Source organism: Aulonocara stuartgranti (assembly GCF_965226115.1).
Source record: "Aulonocara stuartgranti genome assembly, chromosome: 7".
In the NCBI taxonomy this organism is placed as follows: Eukaryota; Metazoa; Chordata; class Actinopteri; order Cichliformes; family Cichlidae; genus Aulonocara; species Aulonocara stuartgranti.
Window position 1 is genome coordinate 50,215,001 of NC_138945.1, and position 22,114 is coordinate 50,237,114.

Genomic DNA, 22,114 nt, shown 5'->3' on the forward strand with positions numbered 1-22,114 from the left:
AGCTTTGCTTGTTCCATATTCAGTTTTTCAGCAAAACCTGTTTGAGTCCATAAGAAAAGATTCATTCCTATATCTAGATCTTCAATAAATATTAATGTTAGCCCGCGACTTTGTTCTAGTTTTGAATTTTGGCCCACTGTGTATTTGAGTTTGACACCCCTGCTCTAACATCTCAAAGCTGTTGGAGAGCAAACATTTTCCCCATGGTGGCCACTAACTGTTGTCTGTGCCTGTGTGACTGGTGCTTTAAGTGCAGTGCTGTGTAATAATATTGATATCAATGATACAAAGAGTGAATTATAAATTTAAACAACTAATTTTTGTTAATTAAATGAAGCTTTTTGGCTACTTTTTTGTAGCCAAAAAGCCAAAAGCACATAAAACCTTTAAGGACTCGTATCCATACTTCGTATAAATTTAAAAAAAAAAAAAAAAAGACTGATGTAGCTTTTGTGACGCCAACCACTGGATTCTCAACATGATTGTTTCTGTTGACATCCTTTTTGCAAAAAAAGAATGTGATGAGGAGGGAGGGAACTGAGAAACGGCACGCTATCGCCATCTTGTAGCCTTTAGATAGAATTTAAGGCACTTCTTAATTGGCTTAATTTTTCTGACCCAGAAGCTACATCTTTGTTTTATACTGACCAGGGTTGGATATATGCTGGTAATATTTATGCCTGTCCTACCTCCTCAGAATGCAAATACAATTGTTAGTGTGTTGTTGTGTCAGACAACAAATTGGTACATCTTATAGTGACTGATTATTCATTTGATCATGATCTTTATGATTCTTTGTATCTTAATCGGCTGTTTCTGTCCTTTATCACATGCTTGGAATAAGGTGCTGTATGATAAATACAGATCATTTGGGTTTCAAAGCAAAATATACTCATATAATATTATACGAGTATGAAACAAAGAGCCACATTATCTCTAATCTACTAAACAAATAAAGAGCAAAGAGAAAGTCCACTGAAAGCAAAGACGTTTAAGATGTCTGCTGGCATACTGACTTACTACAGTCACAGCTCACAGGTAAAATTAAACGATTTCTATGATTTTTTTTTTTTTGTAATTTTTTTCTTCACATTTTTGAAACCCCAACACATTTTTATATTTAAGCATTTACCCTGGTAATATTTTTTGTTTTATTATTTTAATGCTATAAAAAATACTTACATTTGACATAACATATTTTATATTAAGGTATTTATAAATACCTTAATTTTCCTTTACCTTTCCAAATAACCCATAACTGGGTAAGGGACAGAGACATTCATGGAGAAATCTCAGTGGATTTGATTTTTTTTTTTTTAATCAATTTTCCCTGTGCTGATCCCAAACATTAATGTTTGCTAGGAAAAAGAACCATAGTAATCCCATAAGCAAGATAGAGGAAAACAGTAGCCAACTGGACTGAGCTAAACACATCTACACACCTTATTATGAGTCTGGTTGAAGAGAGGAGAGGTGAGAGACAGACTTTTGAGCTAGAAGCTAAAACAGTGAGAAATAAAAGAAGATTAGATGTAAAGTACTTTAATAGTAGCTAGAGACAGAAATTGTGCAAGAGGAGGAAAAGAACAGAAAAGAGGAGAAAAGAAAAAAAATAAAATAGCTTTAGATCTATAGGAATGTTTTCTCTCAATCTAAAATACTTGAGATAAAACACCTAAACAGCCAGAGATGTTCTCTGCAGTTATGACAACATAACAACACACTAACATGGGAAAAAGCAACATTTCTGAATGCCGGTAGTTACAAAATAACACCATGGATGCCATGACTATGAAAATGAATTGGCTCAATATAGATAACTAGTCTACAGAAAAAAAACAATTCCCTGCAATCGTCATGAGTGAGTGAGCGCGCACATTAATGATTAATGCAGACCTTGGCTAAGTAGTCCTCCACCCTGCTGTTCTGTCCCTCAGCCACAGGGTTGAGGAGAGAGAATCCCAGACCAAGATTCCTGTTGAGGGGCCCAAGTGAGGCTCCATAGTTGGCTGGTGAAGCCAAAGAGCTAAAGTCAAGCGATGGCGCTCCAAGGCTGCCATTTGTGATCAGTGACCTGCTGCGCTCATTGAGCAACTTGGAATTGGCTTCTGCAAGCCGACTGTTGGCCCTGCGGATGGAAAACAACAAATTCAAACTCCCTGCATGATCACACCAGCTGACTGCATCTACTGATTTTATGACATATTCAGCTTTAGACACAAGCACTGATTTTGAAAGTATCACATGGAACATCTGGTAAGATTTTCTGACCTCTCTAATTTAGCAGCCAGAGACTTGCGTAGGTGCAGTTCTTCTGTATATAGTTGGCGGAATCTCTCAAGCTCTGTGCGTGTGGACTCGCGTTGGTTAACGCTCTCCTGCTGGGAAGTGCGGGCCCGGCCCAATTCCCCCTCCAGCTCCCGGATTCGCTGCTCCAGCTGAGAGCGCAGGCTAGCTTCATTGGCAGCTTTAATCTGGTCGAGAGCTTCCTGTGATGCAGCCTGGGACTGGAACAAAAACATAAACAAATATTATAAATCAGATCTCTAGGCCATGTATTTTTACTTTTTTAAATTAAATATTGGATTAAATAATATATATTAAATAATAACTATATCATTCTTTATTTGCATAGAGTTTCACTTTTTATGGAAACTGGATACAATGGACAGGCATATAGTAATCACAGAAACCATGTACATATGTCATTCACACACCAGCTACATTATCATTATCACTCATTCTAATTGTATTATGCTCATTTTTAAAATGTATTTATTTTAAGTTTTTGTATTTGTGTTCCCGTTGTGCATGCTGTAGCTTGGTACCTGGAGGAACAGGTTAACCTGCTCCAGCTTCTGTTGTACTTCTTGCCGAGCCCTTTCCTCTGCATCGCGCCGGTACTGCTCCACGTGGCTCTGCTCAACCTGAGCAGTCTCCATTCGGCGTCTTAGGTCCAGTACCTCTTCCTCCAACTGCCTCTTACTCCTCTCAAGCAAATCATTACTGTGGCTCATGCTCTTCAAGGAAGACACCTGATCCTTGAGCTCCTCGTTCACCTTCTCTAGCTGTCTGCGAAGAGATGCTTCCTTCTCCAACTGCACCTGCAAATCGTCCACCTGAGGATAAAGGAGGCCAATGTTTGACAGCTGATGTATAAAGCTACATGTAGGAGACTGACACTAGAGCCATAGCACGTTCTGTAAGATATTGGGTAATACTGGAAAGGTTTAAATCTGCTGTGTCAGATGGACAAACCCTGTCTTTCATTCGCCCCAAGTGCCCCTCAGTGTGTCTGCCCAGATCCATCCGCATGCTGCTCATAGGAGAGCCAAACTCAGCACCACCAGCGTCTTGATCGCGCACTCTCTTTTTTGCAGTCTTCAATAAGGTTCGCAGCCTTAAATCCATAAACACAAAGTCAATTTCACATAGAGAAATAAAGACAAAGCATTTATCAAAACAAACCAATCCAATGATCTGACCTAAAACTGAAAATGACTGCAAACATCAATTAAAGCATAAACTTCATTAGTAAGTCATTTAAGTTGTGATTTTCTTTTTTAAAATCAGGCCAGTTATCATACAACAAAGTTAAGGTAACTGTATCCCACAAAAAACAGATGTTTAATACAAACTCAAATACAAATCATAAATCATCAGTTAAAGAGAAAGTCTTGTTATAAACATACATTTTGTCTGGGAATTTAAAAAAAGCACATCCTTACTCCGAATACAGACACTGGTGCACCACAGTCACAAAAGCAAGGAAAGGCTGCAATCTACTGGATCCTAGGTGTACCTAAACAGCACAATAAGGCACTGCCAAAGGTAAGGAGGGCACGAGGAGAAAGTTAGGGGTCACCTGTACATTTCTTTTTGAAGCTCCGTGTTTCTTTTTATCTCCTGATCCAGACGAGTATCAACAGCTTTCTTCTGCTCTGCTATTTTCTTGGCTTTCTTCTTTTCGATCTCCATCTGCAACACAAACAACAGCCAGATAACTCACGAGTCCTAGATCTCAGTTTTCATAACATTAGGCTGTGTACAGAGGTGTAAGCTTGCTGGCCTGGCTGTTCAGTTCTCCTTTTTCCTTTTCAAGTTCTGCCAATCGAACTCCCAACTTAGAGCGGCCCTTTAGCTCCTCCTCCCACAAGGCCCGAGAGTCCTGGGCTGTGTGAGAGAGCAAGCTCTGCTTCTGGACCTGAAGAAATAAAAAAGACAAAAAAATATATATCTATTAAACAGGAAATCTGTAGATGGGAGCTCCTGTACGTACGTACGTATATAAAGATTTTAAAAGAGGACTAGAGTAAGAAATTGAAAACAACTGTTTTAATAGTGAGGAAACAGAATATGCCACCAACCTCTCTATTCAGTTGGTCTTCCAAGGTCATCTTACTGCTTTGGAGGTTCGTAACCATGTCCTCCAAGTGACTTCGAACCTACAGAAATGAAAAAAAGCTTCTTAAATGGACACTAATGATGGATTTTGGTTTTCTGGTGACACTGTTACACTTTTCTTCATCATTTTGGAAAGGAGAAAACTAAAGGAAGTAACATGCACCATGCAACCCAAGAATACACAGAGTGGAAAACCCCACACACCGAGTAAAGTGAGAACATTTTGCATTAGCATTTGTTTTTCAGACAACAAGAAAAACTCAACAAAACCAAATATATTTCTTCTCTATTTGCTTATTTTTGGATTCCTGGTGTAGCAGGAATCCTCATTAAGCACCAAAAAACTTCATCCAAATACAATCTGATTTCATTACTTATATTATTTTGGAAAGTATAAAATGTGATCCCACACAAGAAAAGCTAAGTCTACATCCACAATACCAACCCCTCCTCCAGGTGAGCAGCCAGATAGCTGGAAAAAGATTGCAAACCTTAAAATACAATAATGATCCACTGCAAAAACTAGTAGATATGGCAAATTATGAACACCCTGTGTGTGTCAGGACTTTGACTACTCACCGCGGCAGCTTCCTGAGCTCCTTTCTGCAGTGCATCAATTTTGTTGGACTGTTGCTTCGCAGCAGCTTCTAGTCTGGCATTCTCAATCTCCAGCCTGACATGACATAAAAGATATGGCTGAAGATGCTTCTATCAGACAGAATTAAATTATAATATATATTTATTTATGTGTGATAAGGTTGGCTTGTTCTATAATACCAACTATGTTATATTTAATGTTTGCATGTGTGATATCTACTGAAAACTCAAATGTATATCTGGATAAGATGTGTTGGTAAGTACCTCTGCACAGCATCCTCCAGCTGTTTGATCGTGGTGTCAGAAGCAGCTGAGGTAGACAGCGCCTCCTGGAGTTTCTGAGCAGCAGTTGAGAGTTCCTTTTCCCTTTCTTCCAAACTGCTCTTCAGGCTGTTAATACGTCTCTCTGCCTGTACATACTCATCCTCACTTTCCTCCAGCTGCATGACAGAAACCGCATCCACATCATCAGCATCACCACACCATTGCCCTATGCCCTAAAAATATAGATAATAAACCATCTAATTTAAGTCAAAGTTGAGTTGGCCTCATTTCCCACTAATACCTTTCCTTTGAGTCTGTCCAGGTCTTTGAGCAGCCGAGTCTTCTCTTCCTCCAGGTCATTGCGATAGCGCGTGTTGACCTCCAGAGAGGCTTCGCTCATTGACAACTTTTTGAGTGAGTCGGCGAGTTCCTGCTGCAGCTGCCTCAGACTAGTCTGTGCACGCAGAATTCAGAGAAAGGGAGGTTTTGAAGAGATGCTTTAATTGATATGTGGAAGAAAGGCTAAAAGTGGTTCTGGAGAAGGAGTAAGGTCTTTCTTATTCTCAATCTTACCTCTCTTTCATTCTTGTCTTCCTCCAACTTGTAGACCTGATCGTGGAGATCCACCGCCTTACTGGCGAGCTCCTTATTTCTGTCCTCCAGTAACTGTACCCTCTCTTCACAGTCAGAGCGCAGCTTGGACAAAATGTCACTGAAGCGCTCTTGGGCATCTGTCACAGCACGCTCCTTTGCAGCACCTTTGTTTTGGGCCTCTTCTAGCTGTTGTCTTAGTAACATGGCTTCGCTCTGCGTTTGAACTAGCCGCTCTTGTGTAGCCTCTTGACGTGCTTTGTTACAGCTGACCTCCTCCCTGTGAGTCTGCAGAGCCTTTTCTAGCTCCTTGACACGAGCGACTGCCTGGTCCTTTTCCCGCTGTAGCACTTCCAGCAGTACGCCCTTCTCCGTCAGCTGCATGGTGGTACGATGAACTTCATTTTCCATGCTGTTTGATTGGGACTCTGCCTTGGCCAACTTCTGGGACAGGCTACTGACTTCCTCACGCTGACTGGCTGATTCACCTTTAGGAATAAATGCAAGAGACAAATTCAAAATACCATGTGAGTGAATCCTCTTACTGGTGTAGATTAATTGAAACAGCTGTCTCTAAATAAAACCTGACATATTCATATTCTGCTATTGCAAATGGGTGTGCCATAAGAGTGGTTCACATGGTTCTAGGAACAGAATGAGTCTGACAGAAAGCATAAAATACTTGCCTAGTTGACTAAATGTGTGTTTTTAAAAAAAATCTAATTTATAAAATTCTGTTGCTTGGTGATACTGATGGTCTAACTAACCAGTGAATCTGTCTTTGAGACGCTGAAGTTCCTCTTTCTCCCGGAGCAGAGCCTTCTCAGTTTCTGACTTAGATGCGAGACAAAGCTCGGCATCCTTTACAGCTGCAGCCAGACGAGCACGACTCAATTCAACCTCCTCCTCCAGTTTTTCGCGAATCTGACGTTCGTTTTCCAGACGGGACGTTGTTATTGCCAGTTCAGATTTAAGGGTTGTAACCTGGTTTTTGCAGTTGAACACAACTTGGGCCATGGTTTCATTGTTAAGCTGGGATTCCCGTCGTACCTCTTCAAGCTCTTCTTTCAGTATCTCCCTCGCCTCTATAAGATGGCTCTCGTTCAGACTGCTTTGAGTCTGCAAACGCTCAAAGTCTGTCCTCAGGAGGGTGAGCTGCTCCTGTAAGGAAGCGGTCTGCTGCAGTAACTCTCGCTCCCTGTCACTGGCTTCAGTGAGCTGAGATAAGACCTGTGGACGTCAGGATTTCCAAATGTATTAAACATTGAAATTTTTTTAAATCCTTAAGACATTTAAACTAAATTTTCAAAACCTAAAGGCAACAAAAAAAGGTTCTAAAATGATGATTACTTCACTGCTTTTGATCATGTTTCTTTTGTTTTCCTCCTCTATCTCTTGGTTCTTCCTCAGATGGCTGCTCAGAAGATTCTCCTGAAGGGTGCGTGCACTGCGCTCCTGAGCCAGCAGTCTCTGCGTCTCATTGTGGGCCTGTTCAAGCTAGACAGGTGACGTGTCAGACAATAAATAAATACACCAATAATGTAAAATACTGAAAGTCATTATTACATCAACATTAATTAAAAAAAAAAAATGTTATTAATTAGTATTAAAAATAATACCATGCCAATTACATAATCATTTGAAAATAAAAGTAGATCTGAAACAAAACTAAAACAAAAGAAATACTAAGAACTACCGCTCACAATTTACCGCCTAAATAAATAATAATATGGTGCAATATGTCATGTTTTGTTTTTTAATTAGATATTTAATACTAATTTTAAAACCTTGTAAGGACAAATTCATGTTTGCTATATCCTGATATGTCAAACCTGAAACAGTGTACTTTTTTTTTCACATGATTGAATTATGGCTTAAACAGTTAATACAATGACAACGGTAGTAAATACAATACAATAATTATAATGAGATAAAAAACACATTTTCACAGTTTTACTTTCACAAAAAAAAAAAAGGAATTTAAGAAATGTACCTGTTTCATGTTGTTAACGAGTCTTTTAATCTCTAGCTCGAGGTTCATGTGCACCTTCTGCATTTCCTGAATTTCTTTCTGATGTTCCTCATCCATCCTCCTCATCTTATCGGCAGCAGTACTGTACTTCATGGTGGTGTGGCGGTGATTCTCCTGTTCTTGTTTCAGCTGAAATCTGCACAATGTGTCAGTCATAAAGTTCAAGTCAGCATTATCAAAATAAACAGTAAGAACATTAAAAAGATCGACAAAGCTGTTCATGTTGTTCTATGGTCAAGACTACCTGCTGAAGTTCACCCTTAGCATGTAGTATACAATCTGATCCTGACTTTGAACCCCGCCTGCCTTGTGTGCCTTATACAATTCAATTGTGGTACAATATTGCCTCAACACCAGTTTTTGTTTTGTTTTTGTTTTGTTATTGTGCTTATTTGTTTTTTTTACTTTACATTGGACGTTTATGAAAGTTTATTAAAATGCTTCTTTACATGCCAATGAAGGTGATTTATATTTTTCTGTAGGTGATTATCTGGATGGAAAAAGGTGTGTATGTGGGGGGGTTTGTTTCCCTGTCAGCAACCCCATGAGCTGAGATGGCACTGACTAGGACTGGGTATCCTTACTGATTTCTAGAATCGATTCGATTCTGATTCACAAGGTCCCGATTCAGTCCACGATTCGATTCAACTTTGCCTCAGACAGTCTTATCAGAAGTCATTTAAATAAATAAATTAATTAAAAAAACAACTGCGGCTGACAGCGCTGTAAACAACAGTAGACTGGTGGGTAAAAAGCAAGCGAATAATGCAGAAAACAAAAATTTGAGATGGTAAACTGTTCTTAAATTACACAGAGAGAGAAAGAGCTGTGCCAAAACAGCAAAAGTAAGAGGGAACTGATGACGATGTTTACGTGAAGCGAAATGTGAAGCGTAGTTTTGCTTCTTTTGCTGCTGGTTCAGTGAATTTTAGTTGGAGAGCGACAAAACCTGCAGCATCAGAATCTGTCAGATGTCGGCGTCCAGCACCGACGGCATGTCTGTGTACGGGGCGTCCCGTCAGGTGAGAAAGCTGACATCTCACTGGTTTTGATGCGTTGGGTGCGCGCTTTGTATCTTTTTGCAGATTCTGTTTTCCTGCTCTCATTTACTGTTTCAGCTGTTTGGTGGTTGTTGACATAGTTTTGTGAGGTTTAACCTGAGAGTCTGAGTGTCGGGGAAAATACATTTATATTTAAAAAAGATTCAGATTTAATGAATTGATATCGCATTATTTAAGCTAAAATCGATTTTAAATCAGAAAATCGATTATCAAAACCCACCCCTAGCACTGACCAATTAATTGAGTCTAAATTTATTCTGAAAAGCTAAAAGGGGCAAAACAGTAGATAGGAAGCTGTAAAGCAATGGCTACAGAGTGCTCCAGTTTTTTGAAAATAAATAAAATAAAATAAAATAAATGGACTTATTTATTACTTGAGATTTGTAACTTCAGTCTGTAATTCCAACTGCACCCGCTCCATGGCAGACTTGGCATCTTTAATGCCCTCCAAAGAGCTCTTCAAGTCTCGTCTCTCAGTTTCCAGCAGGACCACTTTATCAGTCAAGTACTTATGCCGATCCTTTCCCTTCTTGATGGAGCGCTCATATTCATGGAAAATGTTCTGCAGCTTCACTACACATGTTGAGTCTGTGACACACAGCAGATGGAGGCTGGATGGGAGTTTCATTATGTTCACGGCACACAGAAGGTCTTGCTTTCAAAGGTAGGTTACATATAAACAACTTGTGTCACAAACTCCTAAAAAGCAAGACTTATTAGTTAACTTATGTGTGGAAAAAGGTGAATCGGTACCCAAAGTTGCTGAGTCCAGTTTCTTAATGAGGAGGGAGGCGTGACTGTAGCCTGTAGCGGGTGAATCAGCATCATCTGTGGCTGTGTCTGAGGACTGAGTGAGTTCATCAAAATCTTCTGCCATTCCCAACTCTTCACGGTCCTGAATAGCAAAACAATAAGTAACATTAACATTACTCATTTTCTGTTCACTGTGTTCAAACTTTCATTTCAAGGTATGAACTGGTGTCTTACCTTATCGTTCTTTGGTCCACTGGCTGCCAAACTGAGCGAAGCAACGCAAAGAAGAAGAAAATCATGTCATTCAGAAAAATAATGTGGATGTTCCTTAATTCTGAGACAAGTTATTGGAAGTGTATTTGGTATAATGCAGTATACGATCCAGTAATAGGAAGGTAGCAGTTAGTTTAAAGAGTGAAAAGAATAAAGAACAAATGCATGCTAATCATCAGCAAGATCCAACATTGTAAAGCTTTGCTCAGACTTAAGGCAAAATGTTTGTCACCTGGGTTTTTTTTTTATTCAAGCAAATTTTACCACTTCAGTGATACAAAATTATCTGGGTTTATTTCTAACAAATCATTAATGCTCAAACATGATCTTATAACGTGCCTAAAAAAATAACGTGCCTCTCCTTTTTATTTTTAGGTTTCTTGTATAAAATGTACAAATATACAAGGTTTATTATATTAAGTAGTGCAAGTTTTACAAAAACTATCCAAAGAATCTTCAGTTTCTGCACCTAGACTGAATATTTGACATATCACACCTATTCAATACTTTCCTCTGGCTATATACAGATTTGTGCTCCGTGTATAATTTATTTTGCGTTCAGTCTGAACATACCTTACGGGTTAGTGACAGAGAGGTAGAACTGATACATATGAGGGCATACTGTATATATACCTTCCTTCATCATCCGACACTTCACTTAAAGTGCCATCGTCAAACACACAGAGAGGATCTCCATTAATATGTGTGTTGGTCTGAGGGGCTCTGCTGCCCCGGGCCCCTCGGACCAACTCTGACTGTAAAGTCTCCACTACAGCTTGCTTCTCTTGTTTGTTGCTAATGCAGGTTAGCTGGACTGGGAGATGCAATTGCACTGGAGCCCTGTTGGTGCTACAGAGAGCAATAAATCTGATAATCAGCGACATGTGGCTTTTTAAATGCAACAATGTATCAATTTTTAATGGAAAAGAAAAGAAAAAAAACCTTTGAGACATCACAAAACAAAAACAACTTAAAACTGTACTCTCTCTGCTAAAAGAAAAAAAAAAAAAATCAAAAGCCCAACATCTGATTAGAGGATTGTGCACGTATTGCTTTGAAATAAAGGGAGCAATCGTTAACATCTACTGACGATAACTGTGAATCTACAAAGCAAAACTGCACATACCTCATGGCGGCCTCGGGCTGCTGCTCCTGGTCAAGTGCTTCAGCTTGATTTGACATGCATCCTAAGCTGGTCTCAGGTTTCCCCATACCAGTTTCCTCCAATGCTATTCCACTAGTAACCTGGGAAGTACTTGATTTTTGTACCTCAACCTCGATTTCTGTTCTCCCTTCTCCAATCTGAGGGAAAAAGAAAATATTTGATAGCTGGCCTTTAGACATTTACTCTAACTGTAACAGGTTTGGTCCAGCCTTTTAAGATGCATTTTGGAGTTGGTACTTGTTCACTTTGTCATACATAATTTAGTGCCACCCTTCCCTTTGGAGACCTAACACCTTTAATGTAATTATAAGGACATATTTTCCATGCACTGCAATGCTTGGAAACTAAAATGAGAAAATGTCATCAACTTTAAATAAAGAGTTAAAGTTTGTATCAGTTTCCACAGAAAAACAGCAAATAACTCAAAAGGCTGACCAAAATACAATCCTCATACCTCTTAATAAAGACAAGCACAAAGAAAAACTGAAGCATTGCATGCATAAAAAGACAATAAACAACAACACATTTATATCATCACTATGGTGATTCTTTTTAGAGCCAAGAAGGCCTCTATTTATTCAAACCTCATACAAAACCTAAAAACAGAGAATTCATACAACACCGATGTAACAATACATGCAAAACTCATGCAAAGCAGAAAGCTAGACATGACAAAAGAAAACACAAGACTGCCCTTTGTGTAATGTCAAAGTGCAATCAAGAAGGACAATTGACAAAATGGTATCAGATGGGTGGGTGTACTGAAAATGAATTTCTTCAATTCTACCTTTTTTAAGGTGTGTTAAAGACACAAATATTCATTGAGAAACATGCAACCTCACTTCTACTTGAAATGAGATCTACAGACAACATATATGACATGGAAAATCTTACAGCCCCCCCAAACACATACGCACACACACCTACGATGAACGGCCACTTTGAGCCCTTGGAAACAGGTGAGTAAAAGAAGGAAATGAAGTATATGAATGACATGAGAAAAAGAGAAAGCGAGGCAGACAAAAGGAACTACGGATGGAGCGGCCATCCTCTACCTCTTTCTGAAGTTGGGCTTTTTCTTTCTCCATATCGAGGAAGACAACCTTCAGCATCCCTACCTCAAGTTTAAACTTTTCCACGTCCTCTTCCAACTCTTCACCAGAAACACCGGGAACAGGTGCTGAACGTCTGAAGGGAGGCTGACTTATACCAAATTCGTTGAGATCGTCTTCTGAACTTGCAGTATTCTCCTCAGTTTGACGTAAATCAGCACGGCTTGTGACGGTGCCATCACAAGCTGGTTGCTCCTTCATCCTGTCCTCGCATAAGGAGTTTACATTCGATTCAGCTGCAGAGTCCTCTGGTCCAGACTCTCTCTGCTCAGCTATGGTGATAAGGGGAGTGCTTCTTGCTCTCGCAGTAGGACGCTCAATGACTTCCCCATCTTCTTCATCACTTGAATCTTCTTCTGCAGAGGTGGAGCCAGCTGTGGCCTGTTCTTCTCTGATGTCATGTCTTGATTTAAACAGTTCTCCAAACTTTTCTTTTAATTCACCAGCGACACTCTTGAAGGTGGACTTTACCTCTCTTTTCTCCACCTCTACCCAGAGCTTCTCATAACGTTTTTCCCATGGCACGCCACCGCTTTCTCCAGCACTGCACTGATCTCTAAACTCGTTATCCTTTTTTCTATTGTCAGATTTATTTAGATCTAACTCACTTCTATCTACTGCATCATCTTTCTCCTTTGATGGCATGAGTGGACATAAAACAAAGAACAGACAAGACAAAAATGCAAAAACCGAGACTTGATAAAATATTCGAGAAAATATTCAGGCAACAGTGCATTCTCATTCTTCTTCCTATATTTTCATCATAGAAAATACTCATGTTTACAGGATTATTAAATAACATACTTGACTGACCCTTTTCTTTTTAGACTCTAAAACTGAAATAAGTGATTTCTGGCATGGTAAACATGCCAGTAGTAAACACAGTAAAGCTGTCAGGAAACCATATGCAGTCAAATAGAATCAGCAGCTCAAATCAGGATGTCAGACATAATAATGTGTGTGCCACCTGCAAGCTTGAAAGAGGCAGTGGTCTTTCTTTAGAGTATAGGATAAATTCCATTTTTGGGGTTGTGTCATTTTATTTGTCCATGATAATTCCAGTATGTTTTTATGTGATATAAAAATGTCATTTTGCATATCATTGCAATAGCATCATACATTTATGTTCCCTAGTGTAGCTATAGAGAAACAGCTGCATGTGGGAGACACTTCAACAACCTCTGAAAAAACATAGCACTTATACTTTTTTAAACTGCTGCTGCTAAATGTAGAAACAACTTGTTTTTCAACATGAGGCAAAAACGCACCACAGATACCAGCAGCTGATGGAGTGTAAACAAAGACTCCAGCAAGTACTGATGGAGAACTCAGTAGATACACTCCATGTGGCAAGAGGCAAATTGATTGAAATGCCAGATGTGGTTACATGGAGGAAATTGAGGGCTTTAAGCAGCTGCTTAAAAAATTTGACCCAAAATGTGACAATACTGAGCAGCTCCTGATGAGGTACAAGGTAATACAAGTTTTTTTGTACTTTTACCCAACATGTCCAGGGAAAACACTACCTAGACTACTTTTGTACATTACATTTATGCTGTGTCACTGGATATGATACTGTGTCACTATAACGCTGTTGCGGCTGGCAACTTCATTCAACAGATCCACAGTGTTATCCACAGTTAAAAAATAAATAAAAAATAAAATAAAATAAAAAGAATGGAAAATGCTCTTTATTGACTTACACTTATAAATGCTGCAAACATCAATAAAACATTAATTTTGGTTTAAAAAATATTTCGATTTTTCTTGAAATATCATGATGTAATTTTGAGGTTAATTTGAGGCCAGCCCAATGGTGTTAACATATTTATTTTGTCTACCAGAATTACAAATGATCTAATGATGAAGCAATGTCATAAATATGTGTGAACAAATTTACCAGAACATATCATTTTGCGCCGTTTATTCCTTTGATTAGGAATGCCTTGGTACGTTTTATTTTCCATGTCTGAAACAAAAATAATCAATCATTAGTAGGGATGGCCATTTTACCACTATTTCTCACCTTTTGTTGCTGCTCTTCAAATTCTGTGATGATTTCACTGTCTTTCTCCATCAGTGAGGGGTCAGCAGACCCTAATAAAGAAACAGAGACATCAGACAAAGCAAAGGCCACAAGTTCATAAAAAGGTAACGCTAAAAAGACCAAAGAACCTTACTTGGTTTAACCGTTGTTTGAGGCTCAGCCATATTTTGTAGTGGATTGTCATTTTCAGCTGTTTCGCGAGATGTTATGTTTTCGGTTTCCCAATCAGATTCTGAATTAGAACGAATAAAAGAGGAAAACCGCCAAGAATAGGTTAGGAATATATCTTTTTTAATCATTATTATTCATGTGAATAATAAAGATGACAATAATAATCATCATAATAATAACAACAACAAGTCAATGTTTAAGAAAGAACATCAAAGTTCTTGCTATGCGTTACCTTCTTCACTCTCTAGTTTCTGAGGGACCGTCTTCCGCGTACGAGGTTGGGGCTTAGGAACAGCTTGAGAGGGTGTTCTGGGCAGTCTCTCGTCTGGGCTGATGCCCTTCTGATGCGTCAGTGCTGCTGTGGCAACATCATCTTTGTCCTGGTCCTTATCAGATGAACTGGAGCACTCTGGAATTTTCTCAACTACAGGGGACGCAACCCCGTGACCACACTGGGCTCCCATACTGGCAGTACTGGCTGAATCCCAGTCCGATGCATCTGTCAAATTAATGCAGGAAGCTTTATATCAGTTCAACCAAATGAGCCTAATCTGTTGCTGAAGACTAGAGTTTACAGTGGGAGAACACTGATGCACAGCAATGGAAAAGATCAGAGGTGGGCTGTTACACTACCAAACTACTACTGGGGTCTCAGGGAAGAAATCACAGCTACAAAACTGTTAGTTTCTTAATTTATCTTTACTGACCTGCTTTTTGAGCTTAAAAAGGTTTAATGAGAAAAATAAAAGATAGAAAACTCAGTATTAAACACAAGCCTAAAAAAAAAAAGTTTCTGATGGTGTGCAGCACAACTGCAGGCAGCATATATGTAATGATGCAAATGGTTACAGATTTGGTGGGACAAGGTTTTTTGATGCTATGCTTGAGTTATATGGTTCTCTCAGATAGAGATGGGAGAAAAAGGAGAGAGCCTGGAGTGAGAAAAGGGAGCAAAATCTTAGGAATTGATGCAAGAATGTTCTAAAAATGTGTTACTGTAACTTGAGTCCAGTTATTGCTTTTATGATCCATGGAACCTTTGCTTTCCATATTACACTATTTCGTTTTCAGCAAACTCTACAATGTATAATCTAAAAATCCTTGTTACAGCTTACCTTCCAGATCATCAACATCACCCAGATCAAGCTCTTCCATTAAATCTAGAAAAGCGGAGCAAAGCATGGTGTTACAAATCAAAAAGGTTTTCACAGTAACAAATTATTTCATTTGATTTTGAATAAATTCACCTGTCTTTCGGCTGACGTCGCCTTCGGGCTTCCTCAAAACATTAGGTGGTACCCACTTTGCCCTCTCGGTCTAGTACAAAGGGAAAATATTATTATTTTACTTAACTGAATTACAGATAATATTATTTTTTATAAAATAAAATGCTTAACCTACCTCTTTCTGTACTTTATTGTACTGATCGGCAGGTTCACCTTCAAGATTGTCATTACTGCTGCTGGCAACTGTAAGAGGCAAGATGACTTACTTACATTTGCCAAAACACAACGTCTATGAAAAATCAAACAACATTGATGAAGCTGGATGAGTTTTCCAGAACTCTGTAAAAAGCATTCCCATGCAAATGAGCTCATTGTTAATTAGTATGAACACACATGCTTAGCCTTTAGAAAAGCATTTCAACTCCCAGCAGTGTTTCATTGGGTAACAAGTTCAGCATCAGCCAATATGAATAACATTTAAGCCAAAATCTTGTGGAAAACAAGCAAGCTTAGTGCAACCCTGGGGGCCACTTAATCTGGCAAAATAAGGTTTATGGACAGCAGGCAGGATGAAGTACAGTATACTGCATGCATTCTATTATTGTGATCATGAGGTGAAGTTCAGGCCTCTGGTATGGTTTGCATGCTGATCCTCTGACCTATAAATCAAGATATTCATACCCCCTCCCTGGCTGACTCTTGGCCTGCCTACACTCCTCCGAGGCTCTAGCACTGCCATCTTATTGCCTCTATCCCCTCTTACAAATGAGGGAACATATAACAAGTCTACAAAAGAAACGTAAAAAAAAAAAAATGTTGGAGGCTTTTTGATTGACACAAGTTATATTGCACTGCACATTCCACATCATGTTAAAGCTTGAACCAGAACTGACAGAGAAAATGTACAAAGTAAAGAACACTTTTCTATACTTACGATCAAATAAAGTCTCACTGTTTCTGCAGCATGAAATGGTGCTTGGAATGATATGAAAAAAAAAAAAATCCAAAACAAATAAAGGAATTTACAAAGTAGACTTACTCATTTTAATCTCTTCTTTCTCTCCTTCATTCTGACTATTTAATCCTCGTTTCTGCTCGTCAACATTCAGGTTTTCTGAGTGGGACTGAAAATTGCGGCTGGTCTGTGAGAATCAGGTTGGCAAACATTGGATCCTGCATGTCATTTAAAACTTTATCTTTACTGTACCTCAGAGCTCCATGAACTCTGGTCATCCTCACCCCCCTCTAGACCCAGCTCAGACAGGAAATCTGTTTAAAACATTAAGAGTGATGGTTAGCAACAGGACGAAAAAAGTCTTTTAAGTGCAGCTTATTTCATTTCCTAGGTCTAGTAATTACAGCTATAGTTTAAGTGTTGTTTTGTTTGTCCACAAAATTATACAAAACAAATTTACTAGGCTGATTATTTAAGGTAAGCTTTGTGAAGAAGTGGAGCATTGCTAAACAAATAACTCACTAAATGATGGCAAAAATGTTCTTTAAAACTGCAATGTGGAAGGGTTTTTGTTTTTCCATGCATCCTTTATTCAGCCAGGAATGAGATACAAGATTTTTAGCCTCTCATAATAACATGAATCTCATCAGACAATACTGGAAATGCGTGCTGTACCAAAGTAAAGCAAATCAAGTACACCTTAAATTAGCACCTGACCATTTGTCAATTACAGCTTTTTGCTGCACCGCACAGCATAAAGTTTCTTCAACAAGGAACAGTATGTTAAAACACTGCAAATTTCTCATGTCTGACACAGTAGAAGCTGAAGATCATCATCTGTTGTTTAGAAACACATTGAATTTAGCACAACATTATAACCAAGATGAAATCATACGCAAAGAGTGCTCACTTGTGTCTGTGCTGCAAAGCAACAGAAGTAACTCATTCCAGTAATTATAGAAGGCCTGCTTGTGACCTAGGCTAACAGTGATTAGTGCTCACCTGCTGGCCTATGTTACATCCTCTTTGTGCTCAAAGTGGCAAACCCCCTGGGGTGCCTGTCTCTTACACACCATGTCTGGCAAGAGTGACAGCTTTGCAGCTCTGCATCTCACTTTTGAGTTATAGCTGGTGGACAGTGCTACATTACTGGACATCAACATTCAATTGTACGGCACTACAGCTAAAATGCAAAGCATTTTTAAATAAATGACTTTTTTTTTTTTAATTGAAGCCTTTAAAATAGGTTGCCAGTATAAACACTGTCTATTTTTTTCTATTCATTAGGTATTTTGTGAGAGCAGACATTTTCATTCAGAAAACTTTGTAATGTCCAGATAGTTGTTAATAAGGTGCTTTAAAGCAAAGGCATGTGGAGGTCATGGATTAAGTCTCTCATTTTTATTTTGTACGGGATTTTACAGTGAAAACTTCAAGGATTTTTATTGCTTGGTACAAAGCATCATTGGGTTAACAGGTGGATCATCCAGTTTCAATGCAGCTAGCCAAGCAACAAGGAACCACCTCCTGCTTAAAAAGGCAGACAGTGAAAGTGAACAGTATCCTTGATTTTAACATAAAACTCTTTGTTGGAGCCAGGGGCAGCACAAAGGTGATCCCCTTAAACCGATTTTTAGTTTTAGTCTCCTTATACTCCCCTGGGTTACTGGTTCTGTTACTAGTTAGCTAACACAAACTAATATGTCTATTGACCACAACCAACCAAACAACAGTGATGTAACACTGTACTGATACAATATGGCACTAAACATGTTTTAAAAACCTTAATTTTAAGCACTTATTTCATAAATTCAGCTTCACAGGCTCTTGTTACACCTCTGTCAGTTTTTAAGAGCAGGGCTCTATAGCGTAAATTAGTCTTTATATATTTAGTGAGGAGATATGGTAGAACCGTTACGTCGTGGGGTCCCTCTATATCTATGGGTCACTAGAAAATGATGCTTTGAAAAGCTTTTAAAAAAGAGAGAGCGAAGTTTATAAATGATGGCCTCCAACCTATGATGAAGCATTTATAAATTGTCCCCTCACATGGGGTCAGTAATAAGTATGAAAATTTTGTGAGTCATATGCTATGGCCTTTGACGTCACTAATAGTTTCAAAGGCATGAGAGAGACTGGCACTAAAAGAATCCTGAATTGAAATCTATCGGAGAATCCTGCAACAATAAATATTGTGTCAGTTTTGAGGAGTTTCATCAGATCTGACTGATTATACTACAGACTTGCTTCTATAAGGTATTTGATCTTTGGTAGACTGGTGGTTTATTGTCATGGCGGAGTTCTAGGCACAGTACAGCCACACTCACATTAGACACTAATAGCAATTACAGAGCTACCCTCCAACCGATCCAACAGTCACTTACAATAAGCACTTCTGCACAATGGTTTTTAGTATTGTTAACTCCTGTGGACCACCATTTTCCTGACATATGAGCATTTGCTGGTTCTGTAGAAAGTAACTCCTTACCCCTCTTCTTCTCTTTAGAAACTTCGGCCTCAGGAGCAGGCGAATTGGCGTCACAAGACTCTCCACTTTCTTCAAGCTGATCATTCTCAGCTGATTCGTCTCCTTTCTCCTCCTCCTCTTGTTCCCTCTCTTTGTCATTATCACCCTCATCCTCTTCCTCATCCTCAGTGGAATCTTCCTTCTGTGTGCAGGAAAAAATGGAAATATTCAAAACTGTGCATGGTAAATCCCATTTTTCTGTGAGTATGCATCCACAGGTCACATTTGATATACATACAAGCTAAGCTAGGAACAAGGACGTGAATATAACTGTCTTAAAGGTCTTGGCCTAGCTATAGAGGACAGACTATTAATAGCCAAACTAAATGAGACAAACACAAGTAAAAAATATTCCCGTTTTACCTGAATTCCAGAGCATATCATATATATGTTTTCTGCCTCATCAGGTGAGTCTACATCAACGTCATCAATGTCAGTTTGAGGTAGTACTTCATCTGAAAATGTGTTCACATCTGAATCACTGTGCCGACAAGCTGTGGTTTGATGTTTGATGGGTGGGCATGAAAATGTCTTTTCCTTTATTGGTTTTTCATTAATCTCCTCTGACAACACTCTAGTTTGGTTTTCAAATGGAACGTATGCAGTTAATCTAGCTTCATGCTCATCATCTGCATCGATACCTTCACAAAGGCCTCCATCAACAGTTTTATCAGAATCGTCTCCTACTGTACACATTTTAACTGTAGCATTGACAAAATTGTACTGCAGCTTCTGGATCTTGCTGTCAGAGTCTTCACTCGTCTCATCGTCTTTGTGGACACTGTATTTCTTAACAACCTCCAGCTTTTCTTCTTCCAGTTCAACATTTTCTGCAAGCATATCATTTTCACCGATAACAGACTGAGGAACCAATTCACCATCTTCATCATGCTGATTATCCCTTTTAGCGTCTTCTGCCACCTTCTTGTGTACTGTAGCTGTGGACTTCAACTTTGGAGAACACTGCTTGGTTGAGTTGGGTATCTTCAGGATATCCTCACTGTGTAAAACATCACTGTTATTCATCACAATTTTCTCTTGCTTTTCTGAGCCATTGCTTTCATCTTCATCATCCCAACAGCTTTCATCTTCTTCAACTTCATCATTCCCCAAAAGTTGGTTTTCATCATCCAGTGCCGATGAAAGTACTGGTGAGGGGTCATCTGACTCTTTCTCAATACTTTCTCTGACCTCTTCTTCCTTAGACTCTAATTGCATCTCTCCAGTCTCATTTGCTTTGGAAACTGGGGACACCACTTCACAATTACAGTTAGTGCCAAAATCATTTTGGTCTTTATTTTCAGAGGAATCCCACTCTGATTCATCTACAGCTGCTTGGTTTCTGGACTGAGAAGAGGTTTTTGGACCTAGACCAGACAGTGACTTGTGGTTGTCTATAACCTCCTTAAGTGTAAAACATTTTGGAGATGCAACTGGTGATGAAGAATCCCATTGGCTATCTGGATGTTCTTCATTTGACTGGAGCAATGTGTTTTTTAAATGCAATAATGATGCTTCTGGTGCTTGAACAGTGCTTTTCTGATCAAAAACCTCATTGCTTACCTCAGGTATGTCAATATCACTGTCCTCTAATGAAGATCCCCATGAGGACCTGAGTTTCACTCCTGTGGAAACTTTGTTGTGCGATCCACAATCATCTTTACCATCAGAAGTACTGTCTGTGTTTTTTATGCCAACTTCAGGTAATAGATTTGTTTGATTAGCAAGAAAATGTTTGTCCTCTTCATTATCACTGTCATTCCAGTCCATATCACCACGATTCTGTTTATTGCCCCATGAGTCTTCATCATCCTTTCCTGTGTCTCTCTCACATTCCTTCATATCCTCGCCTGGTGAATGAGTTTCTGGACAATGTCGTGTTGAATCCTGGCCTGAAATTACGTTTTGATCCGATGAACTCAAATATTTCTTTCCCAGGCTGTCATCTTCATCTGAAAACTTAGATTCTACTCTTATGGCTGACACAACGCAATCCTCCACTATATGTAATGTGGCTGGAGTAACAAAGCTCGATGTCCCAGCGGGGTGCATGAAGTTGGTGCTTAAAGTCTTTGTTTTGGTATTTTTCTCTGAGGTATCTGCACTTTCACGTACAACTCCAAGAAATGTTTCACTCTTTGCAGTGATGCCAGCATCATGTGTGATCTGAGGGGCTTTAAATTCTGTAGTGCTAGCCACGCAGTTGCTATCATCCTCCTGATCCTCCTCTTCAGAGCCGCCTTCTTCTTCTTCTATTTCTTCTTCTTCCTCGTCCTCGTCCTCCTCCTCTTCCCCTTCATCACTTTCTTCATCATCTTCTTCCTCTTCATTAGACTCCTCTTCTTCATCCTCTTCATCGTCTTCCTCTCCCTCTTCTTCGCCATCCTCCTCTTCAGAGTCATCTGCATCTGAACTTCTTTCTTGAGACAATGGTCTTGATTTAGTACCCAGAGGTTGTTCAGAGTGTTTTCTTTTCCCCTGTTCAGCTGCACAGCCAGCTTGTTTTAAGATTTTAGGGAAAAAGACAAAAATCTGTCAGACACAAGCATGTAACAAAGGTTCAACAGAAATTTTTCACCTTTCTGTAGTGTGGAAGCGGAGTGGAAGTCATGTGGGATGCACTGGTAAGGAAGGTAATGGGAGTGGGATCTACTGGATGCTGAAGACTTTTGCTGGATGACAAAGCCTTTGGGAGGGATGGGATTCTCTGAACTCTATTTTCACTTTCTGGCTCAGAGTCTGAGCCACTCAACGATGTGTCAGCTCGTGCCGAAGCTATTGGACAAAGAGGGATAGAAGATTACTACCTAAAACTACAAACTATGGATTAAAAAAGGCTGAAAGATTCTTGGTACCTTCTCCCTTTTTAGATGCAATCATTTTGCTGAGGTCAACTTTCAGAGGTTTCTGCAAGTCAGAAAATTAAATGAAAGTCA

At 39.2% G+C, this 22,114-nt stretch overlaps 1 protein-coding gene across 3 annotated transcripts in view; it reads right to left on the bottom strand.

The window, feature by feature from the left end:
• ankrd26 (ankyrin repeat domain containing 26) overlaps positions 1 to 22,114 on the bottom strand; it is a 28,858-nt gene that overhangs the window by 1,290 nt on the left and 5,454 nt on the right. The window contains exons 10-42 of one of the 3 annotated variants that reach the window (XM_082540611.1): positions 22,034 to 22,085; positions 21,757 to 21,953; positions 19,140 to 19,320; positions 16,904 to 16,965; positions 16,736 to 16,820; positions 16,378 to 16,482; positions 15,872 to 15,939; positions 15,718 to 15,787; positions 15,586 to 15,630; positions 14,703 to 14,969; positions 14,433 to 14,531; positions 14,279 to 14,349; positions 12,259 to 12,885; positions 11,102 to 11,277; positions 10,609 to 10,824; positions 9,937 to 9,967; positions 9,703 to 9,844; positions 9,324 to 9,537; positions 7,850 to 8,024; positions 7,207 to 7,353; positions 6,624 to 7,086; positions 5,839 to 6,344; positions 5,567 to 5,719; positions 5,266 to 5,441; positions 4,984 to 5,077; positions 4,850 to 4,876; positions 4,368 to 4,445; positions 4,070 to 4,204; positions 3,866 to 3,978; positions 3,259 to 3,400; positions 2,829 to 3,119; positions 2,272 to 2,507; positions 1,897 to 2,128 (exon numbers count right to left, since the gene is read on the bottom strand). In XM_082540611.1, the coding sequence (XP_082396737.1) occupies positions 1,897 to 2,128; positions 2,272 to 2,507; positions 2,829 to 3,119; positions 3,259 to 3,400; positions 3,866 to 3,978; positions 4,070 to 4,204; positions 4,368 to 4,445; positions 4,850 to 4,876; positions 4,984 to 5,077; positions 5,266 to 5,441; positions 5,567 to 5,719; positions 5,839 to 6,344; positions 6,624 to 7,086; positions 7,207 to 7,353; positions 7,850 to 8,024; positions 9,324 to 9,537; positions 9,703 to 9,844; positions 9,937 to 9,967; positions 10,609 to 10,824; positions 11,102 to 11,277; positions 12,259 to 12,885; positions 14,279 to 14,349; positions 14,433 to 14,531; positions 14,703 to 14,969; positions 15,586 to 15,630; positions 15,718 to 15,787; positions 15,872 to 15,939; positions 16,378 to 16,482; positions 16,736 to 16,820; positions 16,904 to 16,965; positions 19,140 to 19,320; positions 21,757 to 21,953; positions 22,034 to 22,085 (5,676 nt within the window). Of the gene's footprint in view, positions 1 to 1,896; positions 2,129 to 2,271; positions 2,508 to 2,828; positions 3,120 to 3,258; positions 3,401 to 3,865; positions 3,979 to 4,069; positions 4,205 to 4,367; positions 4,446 to 4,849; positions 4,877 to 4,983; positions 5,078 to 5,265; positions 5,442 to 5,566; positions 5,720 to 5,838; positions 6,345 to 6,623; positions 7,087 to 7,206; positions 7,354 to 7,849; positions 8,025 to 9,323; positions 9,538 to 9,702; positions 9,845 to 9,936; positions 9,968 to 10,608; positions 10,825 to 11,101; positions 11,278 to 12,258; positions 12,886 to 14,278; positions 14,350 to 14,432; positions 14,532 to 14,702; positions 14,970 to 15,585; positions 15,631 to 15,717; positions 15,788 to 15,871; positions 15,940 to 16,377; positions 16,483 to 16,735; positions 16,821 to 16,903; positions 16,966 to 19,139; positions 19,321 to 19,541; positions 21,677 to 21,756; positions 21,954 to 22,033; positions 22,086 to 22,114 lie in introns of all 3 variants that reach the window. The other 2 variants (XM_082540609.1, XM_082540610.1) reach the window with 2 other exon arrangements.